The 11293-nt window shown below is 36.8% G+C and overlaps 2 protein-coding genes across 3 annotated transcripts; one reads left to right on the top strand and one right to left on the bottom strand.

Moving 5' to 3' along the window:
* Nucleotides 1–3549: 3549 nt before the first annotated feature.
* LOC122576166 (dual specificity protein phosphatase Mpk3) lies at nucleotides 3550–7844 on the top strand. 2 transcript variants are annotated; one of them, XM_043746062.1, is made up of 5 exons: nucleotides 3550–3943; nucleotides 4396–4581; nucleotides 4662–4904; nucleotides 4988–5339; nucleotides 7638–7844. In XM_043746062.1, the coding sequence occupies exons 1-5, from the start codon at nucleotides 3550–3552 to the stop codon at nucleotides 7660–7662; spliced, it is 1200 nt and encodes a 399-aa protein (XP_043601997.1). In that variant the 3' UTR covers nucleotides 7663–7844. The 2 variants fall into 2 exon arrangements, with proteins under 2 accessions (XP_043601997.1, XP_043601995.1); XM_043746060.1 differs by having other exon boundaries at nucleotides 4988–7844.
* Nucleotides 7753–11190, bottom strand: LOC122576157 (phospholipase A-2-activating protein). Its single transcript, XM_043746045.1, has 6 exons — nucleotides 10713–11190; nucleotides 9566–10435; nucleotides 9164–9494; nucleotides 8856–9090; nucleotides 8365–8783; nucleotides 7753–8267 (listed from the first exon to the last, which is right to left on the bottom strand). Exons 1-6 carry the CDS (start codon nucleotides 10886–10888, stop codon nucleotides 7950–7952), a joined length of 2349 nt encoding a protein of 782 aa, XP_043601980.1. The 5' UTR covers nucleotides 10889–11190; the 3' UTR covers nucleotides 7753–7949.
* Nucleotides 11191–11293: the final 103 nt, after the last annotated feature.

The raw sequence follows: 11293 nt of genomic DNA, 5'->3' as shown, positions 1-11293 counted from the left end.
GATAAAAATTTATAGCTTTAGGCTTAAGGACAATTTAAAAATATGAATAATTTCGTCTCTCATTACAGTATACATACATCCGAAATTTTTCTTTATACGCGATGTGAAAACATTAGATAAATTTATAGGAATAATACCTATATATATCTAACAAAGTTCCGTAGTTAACTAGTACCGTCACTTGGCGAATTAATTTATAACTTTGCTATATTTGTTGCAATAAGATAAGGATATAATAATATAAGGACGGATTTAACATAATAAACCTTCGTACCCTTTGTCTATTCCAATTTCTGGCTAAATATAGGGTGCGACCTACGCCTCGCGATTACCATAGCAGACTATTTAATGCAATCTGTATACCTGTGTTCTAATATTAGATACCGAGTCTAATAAAGGTGTTCCTATAATAGTTATTTTGTGAAATCTATAAGCACAAGTTAGTTCCAACGATAGTATTTATTTTCCGACTACTACTGCGGTAGACTTTCAATGCGATCCACAGAGCCATATTCTAATAACAGATATTCTAGTTATATAATAAAAAAAGATACTCTTTATCTTCAGAAAAGTCGGCTACGTCATCCTAGTAAGATTCATTAGCATCTCGCGTGACGCTTTGAAGCTTGATCGAATATTAATCCATTATACTTGTCGTACACATAGCGTAGTTGAAGAGGATTTGTATTCCGCACACGGATATTGAAAAATGTAAATGTAACGAGGAATCGATATACGAGGATCTATGGTAGGTTCTTACGTAAATCTACAGCCGCCATTGATCGAAATGAGCGTGGAGTAGCAAGGACGCCGTAGTACGCTCACCTTATCACGCTCCCACGCAATTGAATCGAAATTCGTCTCGTGGCTCGTCGAAGGCCACCGACACCAACCAGAGAGGCCCTTTTCGTCCTCTGTCTCCCTTTCTCTTTATCTCCATTTCTGCCTACTCATTCTTTCTCCAGGCGACGATTCTCTAGGGGTCGCGATAAAGTGGCCCTGCGCCGTCCGCGTGATCGAACGTGAAAATCTTCAACGACAGCAGCCCAAATGAATGGAATGCCAACCCACGCCCGAGAGCCGCCTGATAGGCTGCCCGATCCGAGGTGAGGCTTCACGTACAGTATGACAGAGCTCAGGGGCGTAATCTTTTCAGGGGCACTATTATCAAAGAAATCGGCTTGAACATCTTGCTTGTACTTGTATACTAGTATAGTGTAATAAACTGATTGGAAAATAACGGATTTCTAAATGTAAGCTCTAAAAACTCATTAGGAATTATATTGTATTTTATTTTTAGCTTTTCCTCAAAGAAATTTTACATTTTCAGTTACACTACTTTTGTACTATTCTGTATAATCCAAGGTTGAAGAACTGAAGATTCCCGAAAATGGTGGATACAAAGCTATATGGGAATTTTACTTATCTTCAAAAATCCGAAGAAGATTGAAAATTTTTAAATTCTATATCAATTCTAAGACATGGATGAAGTTATAACAAATTATTCATTCAATGTTCTGAAGCCTGCAAAAATCTGATTAGAAAGGAGCCGTACTTTATCTTTACCTAAAATTTTTCATTCATGTTTCGAGTTTCAAACTCGACCTACTTTTCTATTTTCTAGATCTCAGGATCTTTGGCAAGACTTATCCAATTAGTATTCTTATCTTTTAGATAATATCGAAGATATAAAACAATCCATAATAGGTATCCAGTGAACCAGGAAAAAAAAAGATTCGTCAAAATCTACAGGGTGACGAGTCATACCACGCCGGTCCTGGCCGCAACACGTGCACGCGAGTGTGCGTGCACGTCGATACGAGGTAGCTTGGGTAGACGGTGCCGTGTTCTCCTGTGGATCGTAATAATATGCGCCCACGCACGCGTGAGAGAGTGAGCGTGTACGAAGCGTTCCCCGTCGTCCCCTCACCTCTGGCTTACTGTGCGCCTCGGTCAGTACCGACCCCCGACCCATCTACCCACGCCTTGTTAATGAAAACATCTTTTGTCAATGAACTGACGTCAGTCCGGATCGGGATTGGTCCGATAGCAGACACCACGTGACCTGGCACCAATCAATGTGAAGACCAGCTTCCCCTACAATCGAGGATCCGAGCGCCATTTGCCCATTCTGGACGGAAGAACGCTCGAGGTAAGGTGTGGCCTGTAGCAGGCTGGCTAGAAGGCCACGGGTGAGAGACAGAGACGATCTATGGTGTGCTCAGAACGTTAGAGAAGAACAGAGAGTTGGAAGAAAGCGAGAAGAAGATAGAAGGCCAAGACACACGAGAATCGTAGCTCGAGATCTCTGCTGCTCTCTCCGTGACTCGGTCGAGAGTCGACAGAGAAGGAGAGTCGTAAAAGAAGAAAAAAAAGAACAGGAAGTCGGTCCGGCAACCCAGGGAAGACGCGTCGAGCGATGTTGGAGGGATTTGTGAGGTGAGGGCGACGGTCTCGAGTCGCGCAGCGCCGAGATACGCGACCGATCTCCCGAACTAAGTACCTCGTTCACTCAGACTGATTTGAATCGACCGTTCACGGCAGCTCCAGTGTACAGCGCAGCATCCCTGTGTGTTGGTCAAGTCGAGAAGAAAAAGAAGCTGGATCTGAGAACGTGTTGTAGTTATGACTCTGTCGAGTTTACAGTAAAGAAAAGAGCAACGAAAGAGAAGAACGAAAGAGAGGATTTAGCGCGAGGAGAGGAATACACGTACATACCTGCACTCGTCGTTTGTTCCATTGTGGAAAAAGAGAGAATAATGCCAACACGTTCTTCACAAGACGTGATGATCTCGATTGGACTGTTGGTGTGGTGTTGAGATAAACAAGCTAGAGGAAGTGTGTACTGGGAGAGCGCGTGGGATCATGCATTTGTCGGATGGGCTGAAACATTCCTCGGTTGTGGCGTTAATTGGACCTGTCGTCTTTATTTACAAAAGGATCAATAATCGAGACGAGCTGCTGGTGGTAGCAGTGGCGGAGAAGGAGGAGGAGGAGGAGTAGAAAACACGGCATCGAGGTGCCGCAGGAAGTGATGGAAACACGTGAGAAAACGTGGGATTACGACACAGATACGCGTGTATGAGGCTGGGGGAGAACATCGAGCGTCTGGATGCCTCCAGAGAACGCGTTCTACTATACAACTCCAAGTGCCATTTCGTATTTGATAAATAATTAAGAATAGATGTACAGGACGCGTGCACATAGGATGCGCGCGCGCGCTGAATGTACATGCACACTTGTTTCACACTGTCCACAGTTACCGATAAACATGTAGTGACAAAATTGTTGTTCCATGGGTTACGAGTCTAGGCAGATGTCACATGTGTACACTGACCATTTCACAGAAACCAATGGTACAGCGTTACTTGAAAGTGCCATACCAAGAAGGAGATTTCTTTCAACATTGTCAAGTCTCAGGTGTTTGTTTCTTTTTAAAATCCAATTGAAAACATGAAGAGATTATGTCTGTAAGGAGGGCAAGCATGCTTTAAGGAGGAAAAGGTTGAAGGCCAAAGAAGCATCAGGAATTCAGATTAAGCTTACAACATGCCAGGTGGAAATATTATGGAAGAAGATCTGGTGGATCCTGAATGGCTATTCAGGCATCTTAGGTCACCGGATGGTCCAAACAAACTTCTCATCTTAGATTGTAGGGCACATTCTGATTTCTCTGAAGCTCATATTAGAGGCTCTGTACCCTTAGCTATACCTAGCATCATGTTAAGACGGCTGGCAGCTGGTAAAGTTGATCTGCTGTCAACAATAAGGTGCTTAGATCTAAGAAACAGAGTGGAGGTGTTTTTGTGTGGTGATGAGAATAGTAGAGGGACATTTATACTGATTGGTGACTCTACAGACCCTGCAGGACATCAGGGTGAAACAATTCAAGTTTTAAGTCGGAGACTTAGAAGTAGTGGAGGATATGTTGCTATTTTAATGGGTAAGAACAGTATACTCATAAATATATTTGTATGATTGTACATAATATTTCCATATAGTTAGAACAAATATGTGCTATAGTAATAAAAGAGAATATGCCTTAACTACTGTATTTTGAAAAATAAGAAGAAATAAGTATAGCTAAAGGCTATATTATAAAATATTCTAAGTTTCTACAAGTAGTTATGTCTGCCATTAGAGAAATTTAAAAATTCATGCTTAAAAGCATCTGTGAATGAAATATTTATTTGTACAAAAAATATTGATGTCCATCTAATTACATCTTGTAGTTATGCCAAATTTCTTTTGTTATTCAATTAAGAGCATTTTTATTTCATTCATTTACTACTTAGTATTTTTTATTTTTATTATATTTTCTCTCATATTTTTGCATAACTACAGCTTTAAATTATTTATACTCATACAAATCCTCTATTTTATTTTCTGTTACAGATGGTTTTGGAGCATTCAGAGATAGATACCCTGAATGGTGTGAGGGTAGTCAAGCCAGTGGTGAAGGTCCCCCAGGTCAGGATTCTAATGACGGTGAATTAATGGGTCTCAGATCCCTTCGAATTTCCACACCACCTACGAGATCATATTCAGATTCCGATAGTGATAGCACATGTGATTCTGTTGGTTAGTAAGCCATACAAACTCTTTTACTACATAAAATACAAAACAAGAAATGTTAAAGTTGTTTCGTGTTTTTTTTTTAGGACCTGAGGAGGATAAAGATTTTCCAGTTGAAATTCTACCCCATTTGTACCTTGGAAACGCAGCGAATAGTGAAGACAGGGAAGCCTTGGCGCGTCATAGAATACAGTACATTCTGAACGTAACCCCAGATTTGCCAAATGTATTTGAAAGCGCTGGTTCGATAAAATACATGCAAATACCCATAAGCGATCACTGGAGCCAGAATCTAGCTAGTTTCTTTCCACAAGCAATTCAGTTCATTGGTGAATACAACCTGCAAAATCAAAGGAAAAATAAGTTCTAATTACATGTAAATTTGAGATATAATCATTTCTCCATCTTTCAGAGGAGGCTCGAAGTTCAGACAAAGGAGTGCTGGTTCACTGTCTGGCCGGAGTGTCTCGGTCCGTCACTATCACTGTAGCCTACCTTATGCACAAGTGCAGTCTCAGCTTAAACGATGCCTTCAACCTAGTGCGCAGCCGAAAATCTAATGTGGCTCCGAATTTCCATTTTATGGAGCAATTGCACAGTTTTGAGAAAGAACTAAGGGATAGAGGTGACAGAAGTAGCAGGGGGAATGATCAGAGGTGTATCGGAGCGTGCCGGCCTGGAGGACCATGTAATTGTCCAGCTCCCAGCTTCCTTAGTCCCATAGATCTGGGCCTTAGCCCGGATTCTGGAATAGAATTCGACAGGTGGGCATCAAGTACACCGGCAGAATGAGACGGGCCAGGGGGGACCCAATACAAATTTTAGGTCCCTCCTAGTACGCCGCCATAGTAACAAGGGAAGCCCTAATTGAAGGGTGCGGGAATGAAAATTTACATTTCTGCTAAGAGAGAAATAATATCTTAAGGCGAGAAACGCAATGATCGTAGTAGATTGCAATGTCAAATATACTACGACAATTAAAAGTTTGGAATAACTAGATATTTTTTAAAAATCAGAGATTTTCATTTAAAAAATTTACAATTTTAAATTAGCTTAAAAACTGTTTAATTACTAGTTAAATTTATTATTAATAACTGTGCAGTATTAATTCTGAATTAACAGAAGAAATAGCGAAAGATTCACAATTACTACAACAAGCGGGTGATTTTAAACTTTTGTGTACTAGGTCGTGCACAGTGAAAGAAATACGATGAACTCAAACAAAATTGTTAAAACGGCTGAGCCTTTCTAGTATTTTTCTATCCAGTAACAGAAATTGTTTCTGTTGAGGCTTTGCAAGCCACGGTTCTATGCTATCGCTTCAGGAAAAAAAGTTAAAGGATATGAATAATGGACACAATATAGTTTCTCTTTCAGAGGATGATTTTTAATTTGACGAAACTACGGTTGTAAATTTTTATCTAAGCGTAAGTGTTGTTATAATTTAGGGGGGGGGGGGAAATAGGTAGGACTGCTACAAAAGGGTTCTATGACTCTTTCGTTTCTAAGTTGTCGCGATATAGTGTTAAACACTGAAAGTATTTTGTAAATTTAACTCTGTACTTTCTTACAAATAATTAATGTAATTGTAATATCAAGATGATCGGCTAAAAATTCAAGATTCTTTTTTTAATAGCGTTTGAATTCGTTCGACTCTCGATCCATTTCTAGGATACAATTTTATACATATGAGATATCTATATTTTTAATACTTGTTCCCAGAACCCTTCAATTAATGAGGCTGTGTTTGATTTTATCGCGGGTGATGCTTATTCAAAGCGAAATGAAATGAAATATAAATCGTAAAACAGGCAATCATAAGTAGTTGAATTTAAAAAATAATTAATTACAACTGTGCTTGATAAAAAGATCACTCTATGTTTAAGTTCAGAGGTACAAAAAGAATTGAAAAACTCTCGCGTACTCGGCAATTTAGATTATTATAATAAAAAAAAGAAAAGGTATATACATACAAAGATTATGATTCGATACTACTCGAACGTAATTTTTGACATAATTTTTCAAATCCACAAAAGTGACTTATCTTGAGAAGGGTACATATTTTCCGGTGCAATTCTGACTTTTAAAGATTTGCAACCTTGTGTGCACGTTCTCTATCTCTGTCTGTCTCTATCTCTTTCAAGTAATTAATCTTGGTTAATAATCGATTAAGAAATACATCTTTATGGATCGGTGCATTTCTATAGGGCATTCCGAAACTTCTATTTCCGAGATAAAAAATCAGGGTCGTCGTAAATGCATATAAGAAGAAAAAAGAGTTATGGAACGGAAAAGAATTGACAAAAAATTGATTTTATCATGAGTTAATCAATCGAAGAAAAAATTAGACAAATCGTACACGTATTATACCTCAGAATTCTGATAAAGAAATTTATTTATAAAAATGTACGACAGTCGTGATCCTTATCGTCGATATGAGATGGAAAAAAGGAAGAGACACTGATTAATTATAGATACACATATACGACGATATATAGCAATTTGAAATACTAAAATATTCTTAATTGTACGATCCAATACTGTTTCTATTGTCTTACAGATCTCAGATTATATATTTCAAATTATTTTTGTAAGAAAAAAAGCAAAGAACGAAAAAAGATTACGGAAATCGCATATTCACATTCCCACGAGCCACAAATTACCTGATGATACTGTAAAAAAGAAACAAAGGATAAAAAAACTATCTTTCGTGTATTGTATGTATTGTTCATCGAGCATAATTGAAGTTAATGAGTGTACACAGTGAATGTTATTATTTTTCATTGTAATTAACTACAAAGTTGCAATCGGCTCTCGGCTCATTCACGAGGGTGAATTGACATACAACTAGGAAAAACAAAAAAAAGTATATATATATATATATATATTTGACGTTAATGTAATAACAATATTCTACTATTACACTGTTGTCTGTTGTATGTTTGTCGGGCGTAACGCTCGAACGATTTAATCAAATATTATGTATATTACATAAATTATTATTTTATATTCATCGTTGTACATATATTTTAATTGATTAATTTTCATTTCAAAATACACAGCTTATTCTTACCTGAACTGAAATGAAAGCAACTGATCTTTATAAAAGGAAAAAAAGAAGAAGGAAGAAAGTGGAACGTGTTTTCTTTTTTGGGTGAACGAAGATTGTTTCTCAAATATGGCAAAATGTACTTTTATTAGTAATGAGATAATTATAATGTTTAAATCATCAGATTGCAAAAAATATAAGAAACCTATTTAACGCAATATTGGTGAGAAATGTTTTGTTAATTACAACACTTAACTGTTTTCAAGTCTTGGATTCCGCGTGTAATTGTTTTTTTCCAATTTCTTTTTCATATATATTTTATGTTTTAAATAATTAAACTGATTATCTGTTTCGAACAATTTGCCAACTTGTTTGTTGAAACTTGAATTTCTGACATAGTTTGAAGTATATTTAATGTAACTTCCGATTGTCGTACTGCTTTTATTAAATTATTTTGATCTTCTGAATTTGATGTTGTACTTAAAAGCGTTCCCATTGCAACAAGAGTTCTGAATACTGCTTCAGGCTCGTTTAAACGTGGTAGCACAAAGAACATTGCATTTAAACATTGTGTTTTACCGAGAGTATCATTATATTTATTCAGAGCCACAGTTAAATTCAATATATAAGTTGAAATTGCCACCTGAAAATACCCAAACGATTTAATTTCATCAACTAATCGTACAATATAAATTTTTTATACCAATATATAAATCTTTACTCTTCTATGCTATTCATACCTGATTATTTTTGTTTGTAAGTGATTCCAACTCTGATAGAAGTTTCAGTATCTCATCTTTAGAATTAAGACATAGCTTTTCACCTCTTTCATGACTGAACATATTCGCCAGCAAACGGAAAGTAAGCATTTGGTTGGAAGGAAGCGCGTTAGTTTCGATATGCTTCTTTACAATCTGTAGAAGCTCCTCTGTACATAGTACATCATTCACTTCTCTACAGAGTACTGCAAGCCTGGTAATGTCGAGCACAGGAAACAATACATCATCTGGCCAATTCAAGAGTGTCTTCAAAGTGTTTAATGTATCAGTTTTCAATTGTTCAGGAGCTTGGTCTCCAGCAAGTTTCACCAAGGACTCCAATTTGTCACTTGACACCTTGAGAGGATCACTTTGTTTGTCATTTAATTCCTTTAGTTTCTCTATGAAAGAATATCAAATTAATTAATTTATTTCATTATAAAAATGTATAAGATAAAAGTAATAGAAAGTACCTAAAATTTGAGAAAGATTAGCCTGTTCCAGTTTCAAGTATTTTGTATGAGGAATATAAGACGGTGCGGTTGTGTCTGAGGAGTTTGGTGTGTCTGGTCTTGTAGATTCTTGTGATGTTGTATTTGCTGTCGATTGAGGAATGTATCTACTGCCTCCTGTGAAAGGATCAGCATATTGAGCATCAGTTTTCATAACTGGTGCAGATTGAGAATTTTTTATTATAAAATTTGCAACCTATAAATGAAAATAAATTGCCATAAAAATTATTTCTTATCGAAAAAACAATCATCTATCTCAAGCTTTATACCTGATCTAGAAATAATTGACTAAGACTGTTATCGTGAAGAAACTTCTGCGCAACGTGCCAAGGATCCTGATCATTGTTATAGGGCAATTTTAATGGAGGAACACCATCCTGTATGTCCACAGAGAACACATAATCATACTCTATGCCATTATAAAGCTGTTTTCCAGACGTAGCTACGCTACCACCCGAAGCGCCCATGACGTTACCGATCTTTATCCATTTTTGTTCATTTTGCGACCAGCTATATGCTCTTATAGCATCTCCATCATTTACTATTTTGGTCTGACCGTCTCTTTGGCCAGGTTGTAATAAGGTTTTTGCATCTGGTAAACTGTTAACATATAAATTAAGATTTTAGCTTATTATTTATAATTTGATTCATTTCTCAACTACATCACTTACTCCTTAACTTTGATCCCACCTAGCTCTTGTTGAGCATTAAGCTTAACACTGGCTACTTGTTGCTCAAATTCTTGCAATGCCTCTGGGTCTGCATATTCTTCAGGATTACATGTAAATATCCTAACAACTCCATCAGAACTTCCAGTAACTATATCACCATTAGGAAGTGAAGCCAAACACCACACAGATTGGGTGGGTAAAGTAATGGTTTGACTTAGTTCTGTATTATGCCATATCCTAAGTGTCCGATCTTCGCCACAAGTAAATATACTTGTACCATTTTCTAAGGCTAAAATGCTATAGATATAATTCTCATGTCCACAATAAGTTCCTAAACAAGTTCCAAGAGACACGTTCCAATGACGTACAGTGGCATCATTGGCACAAGATAAAACTTCATTGCTACTTATTACAGAAATATCACGAACACAATCTGTATGTCCGGTTAATTTGTGCTGTATTGAACCATCACTTGCCCATATTATAACAAGCTTATCTGCTGATCCAGTTACAATAGATCCACTTGACAAGTCTGCTACACACCATACAGCAGCTGTATGACCTAGCAAATTCAATTGTGGCTTACTTAAGTCACTCAGGCTCCACAACTTTGCACTCATGTCCCAGGAACTTGACAAGAATGTTCCTTCCTTTGTACCAGTTGTTAATTTACAAACAGTATCCTGGTGACTTTTTATAATGTTTATGGGCTCTGTTTGATGTGAAACATAGATACGTATGGTTTTATCATGACTACCAGTGATAATAAAACCTATGGTGTTTTGCTCTGAAGGATTTATAACACACACAGAAGTGACAAAGTTGGAGTGTCCTTTCAAAGTTGCAGTGTGTTCATAATTTTTATTATTCCTGCAAAATGTTTATACAATATACATTCATATAAGAAGTATGATTTACATAGAATAAGTAGGAAAGAATTTCTTTGCAATGACAAACTCTTTTATGATGGCTTGAACTTTATTGTTCGAAATCCAGCTCATATTTTCTTAACATATTTATTCAAGTCACATATATTATTAAACATATTATAAAACAAATTTTTATCTCATTACTTATTTATATAAAAAATTTTGTTTGGGGTCATGAAAGAGTCTGGTGTGGTAAAATATTTAAACAGGTTAAATACCCGCATGATTTCCAAATACGTGCAGTCTCATCCCTCGAAGTAGAAACTATAGTTCCGTCAGCGAAAGTCGCTATAGCTCTCACGTCGGATGTGTGTCCGAAGAGAGAAGTTCTCAGCTTGTAACACGGTTTGGCCATAGTACTTTGATAGTCGTGCAGGGCACGCAGCAAAGACATTACTTATGCGAACTCTACAGTTGGGATAATCTCGCCGATTCTCGATACGAATAAAATGTGGATAAATTCGCACAGTTTTGACATTTAAAACACATTCGAGCATGCGTGACAATGATCACTGTGCTTGTATGGTATTATATATATGTGCATTTTTCCCACATAAACTACTTTCTTTATACGTAAACAAAATTCTTTTCTTGCTTTTTTGCTAACGTCATTAGTCTAGTATCTTCATTTGGAATTATTCAAGGCAACTTCACGAAGCATCGTTGAATCGAGAATGATTCTATAGTATTATATACAACATCTTATGACGTATGACTTAAATTAATTGGTTATTCTCATGAATTCTTGATCGAGATTGTAATTCGCTAAAATTAATATCTCGTTATCATTTTTTACGCA

The sequence above is a fragment of the Bombus pyrosoma genome, linkage group LG16 (assembly GCF_014825855.1).
Source record: "Bombus pyrosoma isolate SC7728 linkage group LG16, ASM1482585v1, whole genome shotgun sequence".
NCBI lineage: Eukaryota > Metazoa > Arthropoda > Insecta > Hymenoptera > Apidae > Bombus > Bombus pyrosoma.
The sequence above is the reverse complement of the archived record's forward strand: the minus strand, read 5'-3'. Positions and strand labels throughout refer to the sequence as shown.

What these genes read in the sequence shown, in the direction of transcription:
- LOC122576166 (XM_043746060.1), top strand. Translation starts at nt 3,550, where the DNA reads ATGCCAGGTGGAAATATTATGGAAGAAGATCTGGTGGATCCTGAATGG. An exon ending in ATATGTTGCTATTTTAATGG is followed by an intron (nt 3,944 to 4,395) that starts GTAAGAACAGTA and finishes TTTCTGTTACAG; the next exon opens with ATGGTTTTGGAGCATTCAGA. An exon ending in TAGCACATGTGATTCTGTTG is followed by an intron (nt 4,582 to 4,661) that starts GTTAGTAAGCCA and finishes TTTTTTTTTTAG; the next exon opens with GACCTGAGGAGGATAAAGAT.
- LOC122576157 (XM_043746045.1), bottom strand. Translation starts at nt 10,888, where the DNA reads ATGTCTTTGCTGCGTGCCCTGCACGACTATCAAAGTACTATGGCCAAA. An exon ending in GGTGGGATCAAAGTTAAGGA is followed by an intron (nt 9,495 to 9,565) that starts GTAAGTGATGTA and finishes ATATGTTAACAG; the next exon opens with TTTACCAGATGCAAAAACCT. An exon ending in TAATCTTTCTCAAATTTTAG is followed by an intron (nt 8,784 to 8,855) that starts GTACTTTCTATT and finishes ATTCTTTCATAG; the next exon opens with AGAAACTAAAGGAATTAAAT.